Source organism: Carassius gibelio, chromosome B5, assembly GCF_023724105.1.
Source record: "Carassius gibelio isolate Cgi1373 ecotype wild population from Czech Republic chromosome B5, carGib1.2-hapl.c, whole genome shotgun sequence".
NCBI classification, from domain to species: domain Eukaryota; kingdom Metazoa; phylum Chordata; class Actinopteri; order Cypriniformes; family Cyprinidae; genus Carassius; species Carassius gibelio.
Window position 1 is genome coordinate 25,282,945 of NC_068400.1, and position 25,559 is coordinate 25,308,503.

Below are 25,559 nucleotides of genomic sequence, written 5' to 3' on the forward strand. Positions count from 1 at the left end.
TGAGCGGGGACGCGCGGCGCGTGCAGAGAGAATCGCGGGAGCACCAAACGCTCGATCCACGGTCGCGTTATCAGAACCTTACGAACTCAACAATTGAATTGGATCGGTGTGTGTAAGGAGGATTTGACTCGCTGTCAGCATGTGTGCGCCGTGTTGTCTGTCTCAGGTGAGTGATACATTGACTGGAAACATCACCGTCTTTTATCATCAGTCGTGAACCTCGCGGAGCACTCGGGTTCTCCGGTTTAAAATGATTTTCTGTAGCGTTTAATGCTGATGCTTTAGAAAAAGTTTACAACTAAAACTTGTGTTCTTTTAACGTATATGATTGTAGTATTTGTTAATGTCTATCTAGCAATTTCAAGTATTAAAGCAGTTTTACTGTCACCTTGTTTGTTCTGTGCCAGTTATGTACAGTTGCGAGTTCTCAATAGTAAATGTGCTGTGCATCATTTCTTGAGAATAGGAAACCATATCCGCTTACATTTCTGTTTTTTATTGAACAATACTAGCTATTTGTTCATTTTAAATCAGTTGTGACTATGAAGACACCAAACAATATGTTGTTGGGGGAAAAACACCTTAAACCAGCCCAAGATGTTTCGATGGTCTCCCAGCCTGGTCAAACTGTTAACTAGTTTAGAAGGTTTTGAGACATGTTTATTTTTCATCCTGAATTTAGCTAAACACCTGTTTGGATTGGCTGAGAGACCCGCATAAACCACCTAAGACCACCAAATCATCTTAGGCTGGTTTAAGTTGTCTTTTATCAGCAGGCTAATGCTTTCTGCAGACATTACAGGGCAGGTTTTTTCCATCTACTGTGCTGTCAGACTTATCATTTTAGCCAGTATTTTATCTTGCTCCAACGGTCAGGAAATTATGTCATCACTGTGACTGACCTTGTTCTGTCTTCTGTCCTCATTTCATTCCAGTCAGGACAAATATGTCTGTATGTGTCCTTGTTCTTAACGGAACCATGTGAATCAAATGTGATCAAATACAGATAAAGCAGACAATATTGGACACCCCACCAGGAAACACTTCAGGGCTAGATGTGGTAAATGAGTGTCAGTGTATTGTCTTCTTTACATTCTTAGTCTACTATTTCTCTGAAGGCCAACTCGTCTTGTAGCCCCTTTGTATGTGGTGGGGTCCGCGGGTGGTCTTTTCATTTCCTGGTTGGATCCGTGTGGCTGCTTGTTTGCATAAGATTAGCAATGGAAAGAGAGAGCTTGCAGTCAGTGCTCAGCGTCAATAGTGTTGTCTCATTAGTGCTAAGCTTGTCAGGAGCCAGTGGCCCCACAAATGTGTGGAGACGGGTGGGGGATTGGCGTTATGTAGTCTCAATGTTTGTTAACTAATTGCTATCATTAGATAACCCTGCTTTGTTTAGCTGTTGATTCTGTTTTGATGGTAATTGATTCCCTCTTTATGCCAGCGACCGTAGCATTTATTAACATTTGTGGGTTCTGTATCCACATAAGCAACCTCACAAGACAACGCTTATGCTGTTGTAATATCAAAGCAATTAAAGTGGCATAACACAGGTAGGACAGTCAAATTTAAAAGTGGTTCCAAAAATTCCAAGTTACTGTTTATTAGCACTCTGTGTCATTATCGTTATAGCGGTGACTTCCCTATTAGAAAGATAATTAAAATGTCATAATTATAGTTAAGATTATAACTAATTCATGAACACATGAAGATTTTTAGAAAAGAAAACTCCAGGGTTACACTTTATTTTAGTGCGTCCCTGTAACTGTAGATCTAACGCAAGTACTAAGGAATATTAATGAATATGTTAGCCTACTTTGGGGTTATGTTTTGGTTTTGGGTTATTGCATGTAATTATGTAGGCTATAATATACTGTTATTACTGTAGTAAGTATGTTTAACATGTAACAAGAAGACTATAAAATAAAATAAAATGTTAACGAATCAATTTCTAAATTCATATTAATGAAAGTGGATAGAAACCACAAACATTCGCACTTCAGAAACCCACTTTACATAAACATCACACTTCAAACCATGATGATGGGTTGATGGGAATGGGTAATTTTTTTGAAAAATCTTGTTTTGTCTTTATCTAAAATCATACACATGTGGAATGCCATGAGGGCGAGGAAATGAAGAGAGAGTTTTCAGAATTGGGTGGAGCGTCCCTTTGAGATATATCCAGCAACAGTTTGAATAAGCCTTCTAATTATTGTCAAGATGTAAAGGGAATCATGTTTTGTGACATGTTTTGTGTTCATGTGTGTGAAAATCTTCTCCGCTCTTGCAGATTGGACTGTCTAGTCTTGTTCTACTGGGAAACATCATGAAAATCTAACTGATATCTGCATCAGATGTCTGGGCTTGAGTCATGTATGACTCCCTATGAATCATCCCTGATGATGCATTCTTTATAAAAGGTGGTTTTATTGCCTGGTAACACTGCAAAGTGAAAACATTCATGTCTGGATTCTGAGTTACTGTTGCAGATCTGTTAATACAGGAAGGGTATTCATTATCTTTTATTATCTAATGGTAATGAATTCAATTCTTGATCAGACCTTGAGATAACTTTGTTTGTGAGATCTTATTTGTCTAAACACCCATGGGAAACCTGCAAATTGTGTAGAGTCTCCAGCGTGCTACTCCGTTTTGACTGATGAAACGGCATAATGTATGAAAACGGCTGAAGAAGACGTCACCACGTGTGTACCCCACATCCTATTATCCTGTGGACTTTTTGTAGACTATTCCAAGTTCCTCAAATCTCAACTAGTGAGGTTTTTTCTTCCAGCGAACTGAAATGAGGCTTTGGTTTATCTGTGTTGACTTTGTGGGTAAAAGTGAGGCCTTCTCACCCTTGTGAATTTCACACAGAAAAAAACGCATCTCTTTCTCTCTCTGACTTCCTCCATTTCACCATCGTAGAGGGTGTTTACTCTTGTCCCGTGAGACTTTGGATTGCTCTGTATTTGCAACTGAAAAAGCTGTCGAGCAATCGCCATCCATCCATCAATGTTGTTCAGTGTGACTCTAGCAGGAAGGTTCGACTCTTCAGTGTTACTATGGGTACTCTTCACACTGGACAAAAGAGCACTTTTGTTGTGTACACTTCAAAAAGTAAAGTAATACATTTTTGCCCCAGCTGTACAATTGCCTTGCTAACAGATCCACAAAGCAGCTATTCATGACATGGAGACTATAGATTTATTGTTTGCTCTCAAGTTTCAATGGTAAACATACTTGAGCTCAGTGAAATATATCAGATAACTTGTCTATTAATGTTCTTGGCCATTAGTAATATACACCAGAGATCAGTTTAAATTGAGTTTGAATCGATTCGCCCATTTGTTTGGCTGCCAAGCATCTTATCAAGTCATCTAGTGTTGTAAACATCTCTGTTTTAATAATTTAATAATTTAATAATTGCATTTGACTAATTATAATGCATATCTAATCAGCTGAGTTCCTCAAACTTTAAAATGGGGAAATATTTCCATGCTTATTTTATTTGATAATTAATAACATTTCAGCAAAGAACTATAGCTTTATGATGTATTTTAATTTGCAATGTTTTTGTAAAATGTAAATTCTGTGAAATTCTGAGTTTTACTGTCAATTCCATAAATTAATTTGTATTATTAAAAAGCATATCTAATTCATAAAATACAGGAAAATGTTTGTTCATTTTATATGACAATGAATGAAAGTACATTAGAGAACTACAATTACATTTTTATGGATTTGTTTAAAAAATATAATAAAAAAAGTAACATTTATATAAAATTCAGAATTTTATTGACAATTCCATTAATTTACGTAATATGTTTCATATATGCTCTTTTATGTGACAATTCATGAAGCTCTACAGAACCAGCATTGAGTTATGGTGGACTTTTTCTGGACTTCTGGAATGTGAACATTTTGAAATCCAACCAATTATTGAGTTCACATTTTCCATATTATTGAGTCACTGCAGTCCAAACGTAGTGTGCAGCTTTCACTGGCTTACTATTTTTTTTTAGTTAAAGGAAGTTAAAAGTTACTGCAGTTCTGCAGTTCTAAGACCCTTATTTTCTGGTTATGGTCAACTTTTCTGCTGGGTGTAAACATGGTGGAACTGAATGTGTTTGCTAACACAACATTTCTCCAAGGGTTAGATGTAGCTTCTGAGGAGCCTGGGAATTTCCCAGTCTGAATTGTGAGGAAAACAATGTCCAGGTTATTGTCCTTACTCGTAGTCCGTCCCCTTTCATCCAGACCCCTGCTGGTTGTGGGAGAGGGTTAGAGAAGGGCTCTTTGTAGGTTGAGAACTGTCTCTGAGGCAGGAGATGGGGGGATGGTTTTATTGTGAGAGGGTGTCGAGTGCTGTCCCACTCGACCAGTGTTGACCAGCGATGGGCTCCATGGTGCTGTGATGGGTTGGGGTCATACATGCTATAAAATATAGCATTCTGTGTAGAATTCAAATGGGTCCTTTAAGTTGTATTTTTTTTGCCGACTTGTACATATTATCCGCTCCATGTATCGTGTCTTGGACTGGAGTAGATTGTGTGCACGGTACGGTTCACGTGACACTGCGTTAAACCAGATTTCCCCAACAGAAAGCATATTTACACTGTCTGAATCGTTCCCTATCCCCTATATAGTGCACTACGTGCCATTCACTGTACAGAAAATACAAATCCTGTGAACAAGTGACCGATTTGTGCCACAGCTTCAGTGTCTATTTGTAGTGTAAGGGGCAGGACACTTCGGGATCTAGAGAGCATTTGATTGGACAGAAAGTTTGATGAGAAGCTGAAGTGCAGTGTGATGTCATCAAAATGGCTGATCGATATTGGCAGAATTGAGAGACTGTAAGTTTTGAATGCTTGGGACTATATCTTGTAAAAGTAAATTTTGTCATTGTTTTGGAGCACACTAGCTTACAGATAATCTTGAGCCTAACATATTCATAGCAAAAGCCCCCAAAAAACTCAATTTTGATCTCATGGGGATGTTGTTCCAGACCTGAATTAATTTCTTTGTTTGGCTGAACACAAAAGAGGATATTTTAGAATGTAACAAAACAGTTAATTGGTGCTTTTCCACTGCGTGGTATGCCTCGGCTCAGATTGCGTTTCCACTGCAGTTTAGTACCGCTTTAATGTGGGCGGGATTATTCATGTCGTTATTGTTGCGCCAGCTCTACTGCTCGACTCGTGAATAACTTTTTCATTCGCGACGCTCTCGCTGGATCCGCTCCTCTGCTATCAGCGAGAGGAACGTCTGTACTTCCTCAACAGACATTGAAACAGCCATTTAAAAAAAAAAAAAAAAAAAAAAGGTGTGCTCGTCCAGAACAGTTGCATTAAAGTCTTCACTGATTTAAATCTAGTTTGTGTCTCAAGTTCAGTGACAGAGATAGTGACGATTCTTCTCAACCAATCCATGATCAGCAGAATTTACACGTACAATGGTACGGTTTAATTGGTACCTCAACCGAGGTGGTACCAAAAAAAGTACTAGGTACTGTACCCAGTGGAAACCCCCCAAAAGTGAACCGTACCATGCAGTTGAAAAGCGCCACAGTATGATTTATCTAAATGTTTAGAATTTATGATATAAATTATAAATAGATAAAAAAATTGTCAAATCAAATGTTTAAGGTATAGCTCATATATTTGTAATGATGTGAAGTGTTTGATTAATAATCGAAATATATATTTTTAGAACATTTTAAACTTACGTTAGTTTTGTAACACTTCTTTTCTTCTCTGGCTGCATAATCTGGTCTACAAACAGTAGTAGAGAAGATTAAGGGATTTTGTAAAACGTCTAGAAACATTTGTACTGGTACTGTATCTACTCAATCTGATCTCAGAGCCTCATGTTATGTCTGTGTCTTGCCTCATGTGAATCAAGTTGCCTCATAGTAACAGCCCTGCTCTACTGTTGCTTACAGCCAATAGGAATGAAGCATTTGTGTTGCTAAAGGGGATGACGACCAATAAGACGTTCACAGTCCCCTCAGTGCATTTGTTCAGATTCACAGCACATTATAGACTTCAAGACTTGTATTGGTTTATTTCAGCTGAAATGTATATATTACTTAATCTTAAAAAGATTGTGTTGTCTTTGCCTTGGTGTAAACGAACACTTTAGTTGGCTTATTTTATAGTTTTAAATGTGCAGATGTGCTTTAGAATGCATTTGTTTAATTGTAAATCACTGTAATGGTTTGTGAACTGTTAGCGTTAAGCACTTGCATGTGTCCCGCTCACTCATGTGCTGTTTTTCTGCAGCTGGCCTGCTGCTGTGGATCGGCTGCCTGCTCCCTGTGCTGCGGCTGCTGTCCCAAGATCAAACAGTCCACCTCCACACGCTTCATGTACGCCCTCTTCTTCATGTTGGCCACGGTGACCTGTGTCATCATGATGTCCCCCACTGTGGAGACGGCAATGCGAGAAAATGTGAGTTTGTTCAGAGCGTCTCCATTTGCATTTTTTAGTATCAGGTTCCCTAATATACAAAGACCATTAAATCTGGCCTAAGGTCAGCAGCACCCCCCTACATCACCTGCTGCTGGGAATCTGTCTTCCTGAAAAAAAAAAAAGGCCAGCTCAAGTCAAACACAAATATTTGTTCAGCGCACTAGTAGGCCTACTGATTTAAATGATTACTACACACTTTTGTGAAGTGAAAGCATAGGCAAATTGTTTTTAAGTCAAAATATTAATAAACACACAATGGGCCAGGTAATATGTTTCTAACTTTGTTAATGAGAGACATTGAAAACATGTGGAAATGTAAAGTATTTTTAGTGGCGGTCTATTGGTGCAGATTCTGTGTGGGCCTGACTTCTCTCTCAACCGATGCCATGAGTTAGAAGCGGGAAAACAATAAAATAATTTTAAACAAAATTGTATCATTTTGTTGTGGAGTAATGACAAAAAAACACTTGTATTCTTTGACCATTAGAGTCAGATTCACAAGCAAATTACTTTTATGAAGTGTTATTTTAATATCATTACTATTATAGTTTTTATTAATATTTAAAGTATTTTAATATTATATTTTTATATTTATTTATTTTTGTGCATTTTGTCATTTTTCTTAATTTTGTTTTATATAATATAAAATATATCTGTAGTTTTAAGATTTTTTGTTAGTTTCAGTAATTTTTCTATTTAATTTAGTACTTTTAGTTTTATTTCAGTTTTTGTTATAAATATTTTTATTTAGTTTATTAAACAGAAATGTTTTAATATTTTTAGTTAATGATAATTGCACTATATGTGTATATAAGCCATTTTGGTAAAAAGTAAAATATTTAAAGTATTTTTGTATATATTTTACATTTATAATAAAAAAATATATATTGTTTTGTGAGTTTTTGTGATTTTTATTAGTTTTTGATTTGTACATAATAAAAAATATATAAAGTTTTATAAAAAAAAAATATGGTTTCATTCGTTTTTGTATTTAATGTAGTACTTTTAGTTTAGTTTTATTTCAGTTTATTAATTTTATTATTTTATTTATTATATTTATTAACATTATTTATTAATAGCACTGAATATATAAGCCATTTTGAGTTCCCTCAGTTCTCGCATCGCTGGAAAGCCACGCCGATATTAACTCACGTTTTATTTCTTTGTTTATCCAAAGACTTTTTGTTCATTGCCTTTTCTTGTACTGTTACTGTCTTCCTTTTTTTTGCCTGGTTTGCCTTCACTAACTGCATAGGCCGGTACTGTGAATTTTGCTTGCTGTTTCTCTACAATTGTTTTGGTATTCCTAGGATCCGTGCCTCTTGAATTCCTCAAATCAAACGTACGCGCGCAAGTGGGCAGGTCATGTGTGGCAAAAGTGTGGTTGCCATGGTTGCGAGAGAGTGACAGTTGCGTAAGCCAATCCTATGTTTCGTGCCGAATGGAAATAATGAGTTGTGTTTAATACAGATTAAATGGTCTAGAGTCACTCGATTTTTATACTCTTTTGATCAGAGTACTTACATTTTAATTATGCATTGATATATATAGAAAGTTTAAACGAATTTGGAAGAAAGTTGTTTATAAATTTTTTACCTACCCTGCCTTTAAAGAGACACATTTGCAGTTTCTTCAGTGTTTTATATTTTATTTCAATTCATTTGATTTGATTTCTCAAGAAATGAATGCTTTGTTAATAGAAGAAATTTAGGGCCTACAGTATACAACCTGGACAGATCTTTTTTTTTTTTTAAAGCAAAGGTAGATTAGAAGCATTTGTAAGATCATAATTTATGTATTCATTGATTCATTAAAGAAAAGGTCACTAGAGGGATCAGGGGTTTATTCGCAGGCAGCTAGCCCGTGTTATTCAGACAAACACAAAGACTCTTCTGCTTCAAAGCATTGCAGGAATGTAAGACAGAGTATGAATGCCCCATCATAACCTCTAATACAGGAATTGTTGCACACTGTAGATAAAAACTCTTTCAGTGAAGCTGGGTTTTGTTTTTCTGTAACTATACTAAACCAGTAACTGAATGCGGTTTAAATGCATTTAAAGGCCCTGGGAGTGTAACGTGAGCTCAAGCTCTTTTTTTGCTCACCGCACCACAATGAGTGCTTACTGAGTAAATGCCATGAGTATAAAAAACCTAGACCAGCATAGCTATAAAAACGCTGCCTCTCAGTGAGGCACAAAAGAACTGTCACTCGGGTGCCCAAGACACAAAGATTTACAGCTGTTGAAGGTTTTTCACAAACTTAAGAGCACATCAAATCTTCTCCTGGTGGTCTTTCGTGGTTACAACACAGGGACAGAGGGATAGCTCAGTAACTTTATATTATGCGATGGTCCATGTTATAAGAATAACAGGGCCTCCCAGCATTATAGCAGGTCTACAGAATGTGCGCTGTTGGGAACCTAAATATATATTTGAAGAATTGACCAGTGCCCTGTAGTTTGTGCCCGCTTTCTCTTCAAAACCACAAAAGAGAACCGTAAAAACTTTTTAGAATCCGACTGGCTTTGTTAATACTCTTACAAAGAGAAACCATGGCAATACAGTATTTTTAGACAAATAAAATGTTAAAACTTTAGTTTTCAGTCAAATTAATTTGAACATTTATAATCATTCTTTACCATTGTACATATAAAAGTAGCATTGTTTTAATGTTTGATTACCAACACTATACCATATTATAATAATAATTACTATTTTTATTCTTATGCTACAGTTAGTGGGATTATTATTGTTACTATAATTATTGTACAGTGATGGTATGATTTTTTTTTAATCTCTAAATGTTAAATTATTAAATATTATTGCAATTTAAAATGACTCTTTTTGTATGTTTGTTTTATATCCATTTTTAGGATTTTGGTAAATAGAAAGTTCAAAAGAGCATTATTTATTTGAATAACAATATATGAAAAGTGTTGTGAATCGATAATAGCTGTAATGTTTTAACTGTGGTTACAATCATTCATTAGATTGTACAATGCATTATAAGGTGCATTACAAGGCATAATTAATGCATTTAAACTACTTTTATAATGCATTATACATAAAGGCTTGATGTAAAGTGTTACCAGTATTTTTTAAAGGGATGGTTCACTTTGAAATGTAAATTTTGGTATGTTTTAGCTTACCTCAAAAGATGTAGGTGTCTGTTTCCGCAATAGTTGCATGCACAAAGAAGTCCAAATTAAACAATTCCCCATCGTAAGTACACACTGATGGTCTAAGACAAGAAACAAGTGGTTTGTGTGAGAAAACGAACAGTATTTATGTAGTAAACCTCTTCTACACAACCACGTCCAACTGATCTGAGTGCGCGAGTGCTTCCTGATTTGACGTGCATGCGCTCTGGCTTAGTCTGCGCAAGCGCGGAAAGCGCCGGAAGTGATCTCTCACGTGTATACGTCACTCATTGTTTACTGTTTACAACACGATACCACTCTGCACTGTCTGAAATATAATACAGTAATTAATTGGTTTATAATGCACTCTATAATCATTGCGATAATAATAGGAAAAAAAAACATTACTCACTCTATTGACAGCATGCCATTGAGTCCTTCTGGCTTTGGATGTTACCTCCAGTTTATACGTGGCAAACTAAACACAAAGTGCAAAACGCTGTGACTCAGCAGCGGAGAAAACTCAGGATCTTCAGTCAGGCAGATGTGTGATGGGATACTGTCAATGTCCTCTTCGTCGTCTTGTAGTTGTTGCATTGCTATTTTCCATTCGTGACAACATATGCTCTCCACTTCTGTTGGCATCTCACAACCCTTGCTACTAAAACATGACCAATTTTGAAGATATCTCTGTCTCTCTGAGGCTTGAAGATGTGCTGCTGCATCGGATGCTTCCTATTCTGGTTAAAATAAATATGGTTGTGAAAAATTTCAACGTTGTCTGTTGATATATTGAAATCGTCTTCCATTGCGATGTCCTGTATGTCTAAATATGTTTAGATTTTCACAGTGAAAGGTAACATTTCCGAAATCTCTGTGTAAACGATGAGTGACGTATACGCGCGAGAGATCACTTCCGGCGCTTGCGCAGACTAAACCAGAACAGGCGCACACGTCACACAGCAGGAAGCACGCGTGCCCTCAGATCATTTGGACGTGGTTGTGTAGAACAGGTAAAAACTATGTAAGTACTGTTTGTTTTCCCAGAAACCACTTAGTTCGTGTCTTAGACCTTCAGTGTGTACTTACGATGGGGAATTGTTTAATTTGGACTTCTATGTGCATGATCTTTGAGGTGGTGACCATAGACCTCCATTATGTGAGTCACAGACGAGAACGGTTGGACCTAAAAATATCAAAATTCAAACTATTGCAGAAACAAAGACACCTACATCTTGGATGCCCTGAGGTAAGCTAAAACATACCAACATTTTGTTTCAAAGTGAACTATCCCTTTAAGTAATAAAAAAAAATCTAGGACTTCAGTGTCTGTTTAACATGTGTACGTTTTTTTTATTTTTTTTAAGTTCTTTTTTTGGCACCCAGCGTGAAAGGGTGTGTTCACCATTTGGATTCATTTTAACTTTAGTCTTGCCCTGAAGCGACTAACTATTCTGTTACTGAAAGTGTAATTTTATTCCTCTTTTGTTTTGTGCTGTCCCCAGATTCCTTTCTACAACGAAATGTGTAAGAAGCTGAATGCAGGGGAGAACTGCAGTACTCTAGTGGGCTATTCGGCCGTGTATAAAGTCTGTTTCGGCATGGCCTGCTTTTTCTTCTTATTCTCTGTGCTCACCATTCGTGTGCGAACCAGCACAGGATGCCGGGCAGCTGTTCACAACGGGTAAGAGGTCGACTCAGACACTTTTGAAGTGGTATTTACTCTGCAAACAGTGCTTGTTCCTCCTCTGTCTTGCTCCGTGGCCCCTCTGGGCCCAGGTTCACAGGACCTATAGGGACCACCATGTATTGTTTGGCCTGCTGCCTCCATCTGTACACCCCTCCTAATGCTCCATTATTCACCCACAACCAAAGCCCTGAATAGAGGTATTCATTTAAAGCTCTGTCCAGAGGAAATGGCGCTTGGAGACGAGCTTCACCCCTATAAATGGGATGGTTCAGCCCCACATGAGAGCACTTCATGTCACAGTAATTGTATCTTTGTGTTGTATGCAAATGTAGGATAAGGAAGTATATGGCTGAACTCAGTGTTGTTGTATGCAGTTCCATTCTGCTTTGTACATTCATACAAGGCTTTAGAAGAAACACATTAAAAACCTCATTTAGTTCTTCCTGAAACTCCCTATGATCACATACTAACAATGATAAACAGGACATCCTATACTAGATAGCATGCATACTGTAGGAAATGTGTCGTGGTAAACATTTGGGGTGGTAGGATTTTTTATCTAGTTTGAAAGAGGTCTTTCATGCTCACCAAGGCTGCATTTATTTGTTACAAAAATACACTAAAATAGTTATATTAAATATACTGGCATAATAAAACTGTTTTAATAAAGCTTCAAACTGAATTTATTCCTGTGATGGCAAAGCTGGATTTTCAGCATCATTACTTCAGTCTTTAGTGTCACTTGTTTCTTCAGAAATCATTCTAATATGCAGATTTCCAGCTCAAGAAACATTTCTTATTATTATCAATGTTGAAAACCATTGTGCTGCTTAGTATATCATTTCTATGAATAAAAAATCGAAAAGAGCAATGTGTATTTGAAATGTAAAACATTATAAGCAAATTTACAGAATAAATGTAAGACACCCTTCCTCAGTTAGTATTAATTAAAAACAAAACAAAAAATCTTTATTGACCCAAAAGTTTTGACCTTCTAACTTAATCTTTAATCTGGGTTCTGAAAGGGGGGGTTGGGTGTATAAATTAGGGTTGCAAAATGATTCATCTCAATTAATCACGTTCAAGATAAAAGTTTGTTTACATACTACATATGTTTGTACTGTGTATATTTATTATGTATATATAAATGCACACACTTAAATGTGAAAGTTAAGGAAAAATATGTTAGAATTACATATATTGTAAAATTTTGAATGCGATTAATCGTTTTTCAGCGCTAGTATAAACTGAAACAAAATTGCTTTGGTTCAGTATCTGTTGTGAAAAATCAATGTAGGCCTATTGATTTATTAATAATTATTTTTAATTAATATTATTTCCCAGATCATATAAATAATTTATTTTAAACTTTTGTACAATGATTTAATCTTTAAACTTACTTTACTCCCTTACTATTGCTTTCAAACTGTTTGCAAACCCATGTCTTATGTTCTGTTGTAAAGCCAGACTGCCAGTATGAGACATCTTTTCCTTAAATCAATAGTTTCTTCTGTTTCGTTGCAGGTTTTGGTTCTTTAAGTTTGTGGCTTTGCTGGCCTGCTGTGCAGGCGGATTTTTTCTCCCAAATCAAGACAAGTTTCTAGAAGGTTCAGTATGCTCAGTTTTCACATGCTCGTTCTCTTTTTATTGTTTTCATGCACTCTAATGATGCTCGTAACGTTTCTTAGAAACTTTTTTTTTTTTTTTTGAAAAGTATTGAGACATTGCTGGAAAGTTTCATTATTTGTACTTTGAGCCTGTGGTGGTGTTGGGATATCTCCCCTTACATGAGTTGATCTGCTGTGAGCATCTCTGTGTGCTTCGTCGCTGCCTGTATCAATAACCTCATGACCACACACATATTTAGACAAGATCCGGAGCAATGGAGAGGATGCTGTCCTCTTAGAGTTGTCCTTAAACTAGCAAGCTAACTTGTTTTAATCTCAACTATTTTCATAAACAAACTGCAGCAGTTCCATAGTATTATTTAGATACTAATAACAATAGTTTTTATTAATATTTTAAATCATATCAGTTTTATTTATTTTAGTACATCAAGTTAAACTAAATTAAACTAAAAAGCTTTCTATAGCAATTGGTTGAAATACAGTACATTTTTATATATTTTATTTCAGCTGACAATTATACGAGGAATGTTTTTTATGGTTCTTATGTAACTATAATAACCCTTATCAGATGTTTCATATATTCATTTGGTGCCATATATGTTACATTTAATAACAACATGCATTATTTGTGACACATTACCTCAAGAACAGCTCAAGATAAATGGTACTATGATGGTTGGTTGTATGTTTGTGTTTGGTGTTATAAATAAAGTGTTTAATTAGTTGTGCTCTGTGCGCCAGATAAGTTCATGTACACTTTTATATTCGCTCAGGTCCAAGTGATTATCGCTCTGTGGTGTTTCTTAAATGATGTGTGCTTCTCGATGTGTTTTCAGTTCCTGGCTTTTAGCAGAGAGCCGTGTTTGTTTTGTCATGCAGTATCAGCCAGAGGGAAAGACCTTTGACTCATCTCTCTCTCTTTCTCTTTTTCTTTTTCAGTCTGGCGTTATGTGGGGGCTTTCGGAGGTTTTCTCTTCATCATCATCCAGTTGATGCTTCTCGTTCAGTTTGCCCACAGATGGAATCAAAACTGGTGAGCTAACGTTTAGCTCTGTCCAAATAACTCGGTTTTTCCTTTCTTTTCCCCCTTTTTTCACCCAGTGGAAAACGTATTAGGCTCTTAGAGAAGTTCTTTAGTACTTTCCATCATTGTATCCAACTGTTGCTTGGTATGCAATTTGAATCCCCACAACTGGAAATCATTAGTTCTGGGAATGGAGACTATAGTGTAATCTAGCTGCATTTCATTTCCACTGTCAGTTAGGTTGCATAGTTGCCAGCCGGGGTGGTCTTTACATTGTGCTGCTAAAGCAGAAGGGGACTTTTTAACATCGGGTTGAAAGATTTGGGGAAAGTTTTAATGCGCTTGCTATTATTTAGTCACTGGCGCTGTGGCAGACAAGGTGTGAGGTACACATCACATGTATAGTGTGAGTATAGATAAATGAATACTCTCACAACCTCCAGTTTTATCAACAAGCAAAGCAGGTTTCATAGCAGTGAAAGCATTTTTAGTCTTCGAGTTTTGTTTCAGAGGGAGTTTTCAATACATGAAACATTTCGCCTGTAAGACAGTCACACTGAAGCAGATTGGTTTATAAGCAGAGCTTTCTCAGGGGTGTGTTCATAATTAATTTGTGTTGTGGTGGTAGAGTATGGCTTTGTGTTGTGCTGTTGACATTATTGGGCGGAGAAAGAGAAAAAGTAAGAGGTTCTTGGCTGCTCTCCAGCTTGTGGACGGGAAACCTATGGCAGAGCTCAACGTGCATCATAGTTTCCTCTTGGCTTTTTCTCAGCAAATGGAAACCTCAGCATTTTGTAATACAGGAAGTACTGGGGACAAAACAGTTCTAAAAGGAACCTAAATGTGACCTCCCTTTGACACTTTTTATTATTCAGAAATAATGTTAATAAAAATGCTAATTTAAATAAAATGTGATTTCTTTACTTGTTTACTCTGAAAATGTGTGTGTGTATATATATAATATATATATATATATATATATATATATATATATATATATATATATATATATATATATATATATATATATATATATATATAATATTAGAGGTGGGCATAGATTAATTTTTTACATCTAGATTAATCTCACTGTGATCTTGAAATTAATCTAGATTAATCTAGATTAAAATGGCTCATTCGAATTCTGCCGGAGGCATTCAGAATATGTGTGTTACCCAAATAAAACTGACAAACAGTAGGTCTTTGAGAAGGGGTTTATCAAGTTAGGTGGTGCATTAGAAAAGAGGCTCATCTCCTGTTTCCAAAATGCATCACAAAGTGCTTGAAAAAGTGAGCCCTGTTTGAAATCGTTTAATTTGTATGTTCGTTTATTTTTATTTATTTGTGCCATTTACACTATGTTTAAGTTTTTATCAAGTATGTAGGTGTCAATGTACAGAAACCAAATAATTAAATGTACAATAGCACTGGATAGTCTTCAATGTAAAAATTAAATATACAATCAAACCTACATTTATTCATACACCTTCAACATATCTCACATTATTACAGTTTTGCTACATATATAAAAAGTTATATCTGGTGTCTGAATTATTTTTGGTTTGACTGTTAAAACGAAGTAATTCAGTCAAGAGCAGTGAGTGATTTTCATTTTTTTGGATTAACATTACAGCAGCCAGTAGCTAAATTAGGCGCGGTCACTTTAAGAGACGATGAACGTATCCAATAAAATACACACCCCATTTTTTTCCTCAACTCTATTTACTTTCACTGAAGAAATAACTGACAGTTTTTTCGAGCATAATTTCCAAGGTGGATATTTTAACATTTTGTATGTATTTGTCGGCACAAGAGCAAAATTCGGTGTTCAAGATGTTTTGAGACGCCTTTCTCTGCGTGAGCCCTGAACACCAGAACACCGCGGTCCTGAATTGGGCTCTTTCACATCTTTTTGATTGTTCATACTGCGATTTGGATTTGTTCGTTCAGGGGCAGGAGGGACTTCGAGGAGAACTTCACAGAAGAGAGCTCGGTTCAGTGTCGCTGTCCGTGATATGCGTCTCTCTCTCTCTCGTGCGCACCGAACACAGCGCGCGAGTAACCAGTTACTCTGTACAGCTTTTCCACGTCTTGTTTTTGGATGCTTTAATGTTTAAATCGACAAGCGGTAAGGCTTAAAAACACGTGAAAAAGATAAGCTTTCGTGACGATGTGCAGCAGTGGCCCGTCAACTGTCCTGAGCATCTTTTTAGGCTGGCCTCAGTCTGTCGGTTATATAAAATATCAAGGTAAAAGTCATCATAGCTTGCTTAGTATAGACCCAGCTCTCAACCCAACTTAACAGCGTTTTTTTTTATCGCCCGATAAGAGTCTCATGTTAACGCAACACACTAACGCCAATAACGGCCCACCACTAATATAGATATATATATATATATATATATATATATATATATATATATACCGTATTTTCCGGACTATAAGTCACACTTTTTTTCATAGTTTGGCTGGTCCTGCGACTTATAGTCAGGTGCAGCTTATTTATCAAAATTAATTTGACATGAACCTAGAGAAATCAATACCGTCTCCAGCCGCCAGAGGGCGCTCTATGCTGCTCAGTGCTCCTGTAGTCTACACCAAAGACATATAGCGCCCTCTCGCGGCAGCAGATGGTAATGTTTTCTCTTGGTTCTTTGTTCTAAATAAATGTAACTTATAGTCCAGTGCGACTTCGTCATGACATATTTTTGGACTAATGCGTCTTATACTTCGTTGCAACTTATAGTCCGAAAAATACGAAAAAAAATATATATATATATATATAAATATATATAAATGTCTTTACTGTCACTTTAGATCAGTTTATTGCATCCTTGCTGAATAAAAATATTTATTTTGTAAAAAAGAAAAAAAACGTTTATTGTGTAGAAATGTATATAAAACCTAGAAGAACAAATAGAGTTTATCCTCAGTGAAATGAAGCAGACGCTGGAGGGCTGCCGAGCAGATGGAAGTCACTGCTGTCAGCACTTCTCATGTGCGTTACTGAAACCCCACGCCTTCACAACTCTTCACTGCTCACTCAGTCATGCTAATCATGCACTGATATGGTACATTAATGATAAGAGCAATCTAGCACTGAGACTAACTGGACATTTACAGAAGCTCTTTTTTTCCAAGTGGGTGAGAGTTGATTAATTGCAGTGACATGAAATCTGGGTTTAATATCCTGTAAGCAGGCTGAGGAACACAACAGTGATGGGCCTTTAATTAAAACATCAGGAAGTCCAGTTGGTCACTGGTTACTCCTAACACTCCTACTAACTCTTATCAGATAGCACCCCCACAGACCACCTGGTCAAATGACTAAGCACTTTTTGTTCAAGATACCTAGTAGCAATACACAATAATACCATTCACAAAATTGGGTTCAATAAGACTTTTTCTTAGTAATTCATACTTTTATCAGCAAGGGTGCATTTAATTGATCAAAAGTGACTGTAAAGACATTTATAATGTTACAAAAGGTTTCTATAAAAAAAAGAAAAAAGAAAAAGCTAATTCAAGTGTCACGTGACACTGAAGATTGGAGTAATGCCTGTGGACAATTTAAATTATTTATATGTTATATTATAGTATATTAAAATAGAAAACCCTTATTTTATGTTGTAATAATATTTCACAAACTTACAGTTTTTACTGTATTTTTAAGAGACTTGTTACAAAAACATTTTTAAGCATATATATTTTTGAGCACCGCTGTATATTGCAGTGTGGTATTGGTATCAACTTGTTTCAGATTTACTATACCCTAAAATTAAGTTTGTGGCTGTTTGTGTTACATGTTGGCGTGATACCTGGGTTGGATTGTAGACCAGACCTTAAGTTGATAGCCAAAACACTCTGACTACCACGACCCAGATTTGAGATGTGGATCTGATAGGATGTCTGCAATGAAGAGCTTTTGTCATGAAAGGAATGTTCTGGGTTGATTACAAGGCCAACTCAACAGTTAATGCAATAGCTTAAAAAAAAAAAAAAAAAAATCATAAATTTATATATAAGAATTCAGGTGGAAAATTTTTATATATATGTTATATGTATATATTTTATATATATATATATATATATATATATATATATATATATATATATATTCACACAAATATATAGTCTTGTCTAAAGTTTAAGAACTTTTTCTCTGTATAATGAGTGTTTTACAGATAGTTAAGTCACATCTCTCTCTGGAGTCCTTTGCATCATGAAAGTTGCTAAATAAATAGTTTATATGATTGTGAAAATTAAGCTGAAATGTTTCATATAAAAAAAGTAAGTAAGCCAGCCTAATCTTTGTTTAGAAACATAATTTTTACATTATATAAAATATATTTTATATTATATTTATATAATTTTTTTCTTTCTTCCTTTCCCCTTGAGTGCATTCTTTTTTGTAAACCGAGGGATGAAATGATTTCCTGTGGTGACTGTCATCATGCCACAAAAGCTGAAGTTGTACTGAACCCAGAGCATTCCTTTGAACCGTCTCCACTGTGTCCCTCCACAGGAGCTCAGGGGTCAAGTATAATAAAATCTGGTATGCAGCGCTGGCTCTGGTCACACTGGTGCTGTTCTCCGTGGCAGTGGGAGCCCTGGTGTTTATGATCATGTTTTATACAGACTCAGAGGCCTGCTTCCTCAACAAGCTCTTCCTGGGTGTCAACGGCGGCCTGTGCTTCGTCGTGTCTCTGCTGGCCATCTCACCCTGCATTCAGACCTGTGAGTTTACAAAGTCTTCACTGACCTACATTTTATACTAACAAACAGATGTTTGCTCGATGTATTCATAGTGCCTGCAGCTTTTCTCATGTGTGAGCAAGTTTTATCTTGGATTCTCACTAAACAGAACAAAGTGGGAGGTGAAATTGTTTTAGCAAGTAATTTACGTAAAATACATTGTTCTTTTGAACTTTCTGGGAGAAAAAAGAGCTCAACTATTTTCAACATTGATAATAATAGAAAAAGCACCAGATCTGCATATGTGACCCTGGACCACAAAATCAGTCATGAGGGTCAATTTTTGGAAATTGAGATTTGTACATCATCAGAAAGATCAAACATCATAAATAAGCTTTCTATTATAAAACAGTCCTTGATCCTTATTGGTTGAGCCGAGTTCAAAGCTGTTGTAAATTACCCTACAAACAAACATTTGTTTACTTCTGTGTTGCTCCGCAACCACTTTGGTGAAACCACAACTGTTTCTAAAACTACTGTAACTGAAACTACATTGTTTGGTGGAAGAATACTGCTTTTATTTATATCATTGCACTTTATTTGCTCTGTTTTATTCTGTGAAACCTTACTACATACATGGAATAACACTGTGAAGTCATGGTTTACAGTGAATTTATAACAGTAACAGCTTCTTGCATTTTTTTTTTTTACGTATGGTTTGTTATGATAGGATGATATTTGGCCAAAATACAATTATTTGAAAATCTTGAATCTGAGAGTGCCAAACAAATCTAAATATTGAGAAAATTGCCCTTAAAGTTCTTAGCATTGCATATTACTAATCAAAAACTAAGTTTTAATATATTTCGGTAGGACAGTTACAAAATATCTTAATTTCTTAATATCCTAATGATTTTTGGCATAAAAGAAAAATTAATAATTTTGACCCATACAATGCATTGTTGGCTATTGCTACAGTTATACCTGTGTGACTTAAGACTGGATCTGTGGTCCAGGGTCACATACATGATTAGACACTGGAGACTAGAATTTTGCCTTTACAGTAATAAGTTACATTTTAAAATATATTAGAATACTAAAGAAAAAAAAAAAGACAGTTTTTACTATATTTTTGTGCAAACGAATGTAGCCTTGGTGAGCATAAGAGACCATCGGTAAAAATATCATACTGACCTCAGACTTTTGAACAGTAGTGCACATAGTTACTTTAATAAAGAAGTGTGATGTATGAAGCATAAACTCTCAAACAGACATGGTCAGATCAGATTATATGCTGTTTTTTACGAACACATCTGATGTTTTGTTCTGTTCTGCACACAGTCCAGCCCACCTCAGGTCTGCTGCAGTCCGCGGTCATCTCCGTCTACGTCATGTACCTCACTTTCTCCGCACTCGCCAGCAAACCCGTTGAAAGTGAGTACGTCTCTCACTCAAACACTGCATCTCTCAGCTTGTCCTGGGTGTGTCTCTCAGTGTGGTGTGTGGTTTCCTTAGTGTCTCCTACTGTAGCTTGTGTGTGGACAGAGCTGTAAACTGAGGTTACAGTAGCCTCAGTAATAATGCATTTCAACCCACCAGACTTATGTAGTTATTTCCCACACCCTTATTAAAATCTGTCCTGTGCTCTTTCTCTTTCAGTGGTGGAACGAAATGGAAAAAATGTCACCGTCTGCGTCTTTCCCTACAAATCAGGACTGCAAAGCGACACGAACATAGTGACGGGTGTCGGCACGGCCATCCTGTTTGGCTGTATACTCTATTCTTGGTATGAGCAATGAAAATCCTGTTTTTGATTTTGTGAAGGCCCAGTCCAGACTGTTTTATAAAAACCACCATGATAGTATCATGAAAGCTATTTCGTTCGCTATTTTGGTACCATTCACAACTTCTGACAATGGAAACGGACATAATTGTACTGAACCATACTGCTCGGTGGAAACCTATTTCTCTCCTGATTCAGGCAAGACAACTTTTTCACTGAATTAAGCAATATTATGGATAGAGGATAAGTGTTTTAAAGTGGAAAACATCCTAATAATGAAGTTGTTTCTTACAAACATGCAGCTTTTCGCTTCTCTTGTGTATTATTGTGATGTTTTAAAAACTCTCATTCTGATGGCACCCTAATATTTAATGCTACATTTTTTATTTATTTATTCATGCATTAATTTCTGAATGGTGAACTGTTCCTTTAAATTGTAATTTCCATAAATCATCCTCTGGGCCATAATTCACACACAAACACACACACACACACACAAAATCTTCAGAGGTATTGTTCAGTTGTGTAAGTAAGCCATTTATTTTATTCCACTGAAGAAAACATAATACCGTTTAGAAAGGCATGATTTTTGGGTGAACTATCCCTTTAAATAAGCAGGGATATTCCTGGCCTGGATGCAAGTTCCCATAACATATTATTTAAATGGGTGATCCCTAAAATGAACCTGGGAGGAGTGGAAACATGTAATTATCTGGTTATGACAAGATGTTCATTTAGATTTAAAAGCAGGTAGTTTGGTAGGAAGGGAGTGAAGATTAGAAGCTCTCATACTGTGAAGACGTGAACTCACATGTGTTTCTCATTAACTGCAGACATGTCTGCTGAAGCTCTCTCTCTTTAGAGCCGCTCCTCTCCACCAAAGCCATATTTACATGCCTATGTGTTAGTTGTCAGACCGGTGATTCATTGTTGTGTCTCGCATCAAAATGTTTTTTTTTCCCATATTTCTAGTTTTCATGAGGCAAAACAAAGCTTTGAAGCAGAAAAAGTGACTTGTGAATGTCTGGTGGCATTTTGAGAAGTTTTATGGAGTGCTCTGCTTTTACGTTTGATGGTTAAAAAAAGAAGACTGCCCCCATGTGTCTGATGCCTGAGTTAACAAAAATCCTCTTCCTTCAGTTTGATCTCCACCACCAAGAGGAGCTCAACAGCATTGCAGGTGTACAGGAACGATATGCCTGAAAATGAGGTGAACTTTTGCTGTGTTCTCTCTCTGCTGTGTTTAAGATTACAGCAAGTGATATCGTTAATCAAACCACTTTTATTTTCTCTCTCTTCAGAGAGCACGCTGCTGCTTCTGCTGCGCTGATGATACAGGTAAGACAGTAATTTCAACCAACACCTCCTCTAGTATTTTAGGACAAAACATGAAGATTTCAAGCTCAAATGTTAGAGGAATAACACATTTTTGCATTCATTTAGGCCATGTCCACACGTACACAGGTATTAGTTTTTCCTTCTTCTGTTTAAAAAAATAAATAAAATCTCTGTCCACATGAAAACTTGAAAGCATGCTATGATCACTGTCCAGAGCAAGCCAAGCCAACAGGTGGTGAGTTTTCGAAAATGTTTAGTGACCTGGTCCTGTGTTTGCGTTTGGAAGAACGGCCAAGCAGCATAGAAGAAACTGTGGTATTGAAAATACCCATGTTCATGTGGACAGCACCAGATCACTGAAACCAAACGTTTTTGAGAACTCCTGCCAGGGTGAAGATTTTCAAAAACTCAGGCTTCTGATTGGCCAACACGGCTTTACGGTTGAGACTATATCGCCACCTGTTGGCTTGGCTTCATGACAGTGACGGTGCTTCATAGCATGTTTTTATGTGTATTCATGTGGACAGAGAATTTCTTTTTCTTTTTTTTTTAAACAGAAGAAGGAAAAACGCTGTTTATAGAAATACTTGTGTATGTGTGGACAGGGCCTCAGACATTTGAAAAAAGTAGATGGAGCCTCCTGATGGTCAAGAAGAAGTTCTATAGTTTCTTAAAATGGGTGCTTTTTTAATTTTTTCCAGAGGACTATGATGATGAGAAGACTGCTGGAGGGCAGAATGTGAAGTACGATGAGAGAGACGGCACAATCTACAGCTACTGCTATTTCCATTTCGTTTTCTTTCTTGGCTCCCTCTACGTCATGATGACTGTAACCAACTGGTTTCAGTAAGTACATAGCAACAAAAACAACACAAAACCTTATTTTCAAGACCAGCTATTACATTTTCTTATTGCTTATTTGAATCTATATATGTATAAATATATATATATATATGTGTGTGTGTGTGTGTGTGTGTGTGTGTGTGTGTGTGTGTGTAAAATTGTAAGTTTTATTTTAGTATAACTAATATAAAATAATACTAGTATTTTTACTATCGTAGTCATTTAATTGTGTTATTTTTAATTGTATTTTATTACTATAGTATTCTTGTTTGTCACTATTATTGTTAACAGCAGAAGCTCAGAGGTTGCCGTGCATTCAAGTATTTCACCCATAAATGAAAATTCTATCATTAATTTCTCACTTTCATGTTGTTTCCAAACCCATAAGACCTTGGTTCATCTTCTGAACACAAATTAAGATATTTGTGATGAAATCCGAATGCTTTCTGACCCTGTATAGACCGTAACACAACTGACAGGTTCAAGACCTGACAAAGAAGAGAAAGAATCGTTGAATTAAGTCATTATTTTTGTTTTCTATGAGCACAAAAAGTATTCTCATAGCTTCATAAAAATTAGGGTTGAACCACTGATGTCACATGGACTATTTTAACGATGTCTTTACCACCTTTCTGGGCCTTGAACATTTCAGTTGCATTGCTACCTATGCAGGGTCAGAAAGCTCTCAGATTCATTAAAAATAGCTTAATTTGTTCTCAGAAGATGGACAAAAGTCTTACAAGTTTGGAGCGACATGAGGGCGAGTAATTAACGACAGAATTAAACTTTTAAATGTAATATGCACATGATCTTGTCTCTCTGCAGTTATGAGAATGCAAAGATCGAGAGGCTGCTGGAGGGAAGCTGGTCAGTGTTCTGGATCAAGATGGCATCCTGTTGGGTCTGCTTATTTCTCTACATGTGGACCCTGGTGGTCCCCATGCTCTTCCCAAAGAGATTCCAAGCCTAGAAACCCTTCACACATGATCCAGTATCACCACTGTTCATTTAAAACTACTGTGTGTTTGTGTGAGAGCTTGTTTTGTCTGTTTTTAATGTTTTCTTTAATATTATTTGATTTAATAGTTTTAGTATAGTAATGGCTTTTGGTTTCTCAAAAGCTGCTTGTTTTATGTCTTTAAATACGTTACAGAAATCATGTTACGATTGCTCCCATGCTGATGTAGGGCTCTTGTTTTCCTCAATACATGAAGGTAGAAAAACAAAGCATTGCTCAGGCTCACACATCACCTGGAAGTGTCTTGCTAGTTACACTTTTATTTTGGTAGCTGGAGAATTCTATGCAAATCAACAAACCATCTGTGATTTTCGATCATTTGTCTGCCTTTTTGAAAGGTCTTCAAATGTGTTTTATTGTAGTGTTTCACTTCAAGGGTGTTTCAGTAAGGTAGCAAGGACTTTGAGCGAATCAACATATTTATTTAATAGAAATATCTCTTCTCAGTGGATAGGAAAGTGCTGCCTTGCAAAACCAGACCACTATACCACCAGTTGCACTCTTGGAAACACGATCAGGACCAGCCGAGGAATTACTGTGCAAGGTCATCCCTGTACATATATGTGAATAAATGTACTCGTATGAGATGTCACTGCATTTATTGAAGCACCCTAATAACGTCCTTTTAAAACCACACCAAAACAATATTTGCAAAGAAGTCCGCAACATTCCTCACGTTTCCTATCTCTCGGCTTCATCTTAAATCTCAGGTAGTGATGAGTTCCACATGCTGTTTCCCATGAGTCACCATTGTGAGGAAAGCATGTGACTGCCATTGCCAGTAATTGTTTTTATGATGATTTGGAATGGATGGGCAAAGCCAAGGCCACATCGTAATGCCCCAAAATCCCAAACTGCCACACAGATTGTTATACGGCCAACAGCAACACTGAAGCTATAGATTTTTCTTTCTTATTTTTGGATTTTTGTTACAATTTAAATGGTGCTTTAGAACATGGATGTCCTGTGATATTTTATTCTAGCTCATGCACTAGACTTGCAAGCATGTCATTTGTCAAAGAACAAGTTTGTACGGTCTTTTATACTTAAAAAGCATCGTTTCAGCTACTCTGTTTAATCATTCAGAGGTTTTTGTTGCTAGAAGTGCATGTCTGTATTTCTTATTTGTGGTGTTTAGTTTAAATTTCCAGGAGCTGCCTGTGTTAGACATCATGCAGTACTTATGGTGCTCCCTGGTAGAAAAAAAAAAAGTGTTGAAGTGTTGTCAATGAAGGAAATACAGTCTAAAACTGGAATTATTTTACAATTTATGGTTATTTCCTGTGTAGCAGTTGTAGCTGTCCTACATGTTTTGACAAAAACCAAAATCTCTTTTATTAGAATTAGAGCTGGCATGGCTTTATATTCCTGGTGAGGGTGATGTTTTTGGCCTTTATATAAATCCAAATTAGCAAATAGTTAATGATTGCCTTAAACACTACATGCTAGAACTGCATTAAGCTATGAGCATACGGTTTATGTAACCACTGAACGATTAAATATAATGCTTTCCTTTAGTAACAGATATGCTGAACATAAAGGTGACATCTGATTGCAATATGTGCTTTATGTAAATAGTCCATTGTAAAGATGACCACTAGATGTACTCATAATGTTGCAAAAAAAAAAAAAAAAAAAAGTAATCTTGCGCTTTGTGTTGTTCTCACTAATTTTGCATGAAGACATTATAATCCAAAAATATGTACAGTAAGTTTACAAACAACTCTTGTTCTCATTTATATGCATTGATTTTTCTTTATTCATTTCAATACATTCCATTAAGGGAAGTCGTATGAGTTCAATTGCTGCAGGATCAATATTCTTTTTAGTGTTTTTATTGATATTGCCAGTTCTTTCAATAAAAAAGACAAATGAATAAAATGGTGTCGTGCATTACATTATTTAATGTTTTAATATATGGA

At 36.2% G+C, this 25,559-nt stretch overlaps 1 protein-coding gene across 1 annotated transcript; it reads left to right on the forward strand.

Annotated features, from left to right (window-relative positions):
- Positions 1 to 25,518, forward strand: LOC127957795 (serine incorporator 5). Its single transcript, XM_052556470.1, has 12 exons — positions 1 to 166; positions 6,288 to 6,455; positions 11,124 to 11,302; positions 12,833 to 12,915; positions 13,876 to 13,969; positions 18,486 to 18,697; positions 19,997 to 20,089; positions 20,315 to 20,441; positions 21,579 to 21,648; positions 21,740 to 21,776; positions 22,478 to 22,622; positions 23,445 to 25,518. The coding sequence occupies exons 1-12, from the start codon at positions 140 to 142 to the stop codon at positions 23,587 to 23,589; spliced, it is 1,380 nt and encodes a 459-aa protein (XP_052412430.1). The 5' UTR covers positions 1 to 139; the 3' UTR covers positions 23,590 to 25,518.
- The last annotated feature ends 41 nt before the right edge of the window (positions 25,519 to 25,559 follow it).

Excerpts from the sequence above, each read along its gene's own strand:
- LOC127957795 (XM_052556470.1), top strand. The coding sequence starts at position 140 with ATGTGTGCGCCGTGTTGTCTGTCTCAG. Across the intron at positions 11,303-12,832 it reads CGGGCAGCTGTTCACAACGG|GTTTTGGTTCTTTAAGTTTG; the intron begins GTAAGAGGTCGA and ends GTTTCGTTGCAG. Across the intron at positions 18,698-19,996 it reads CTCACCCTGCATTCAGACCT|TCCAGCCCACCTCAGGTCTG; the intron begins GTGAGTTTACAA and ends TTCTGCACACAG.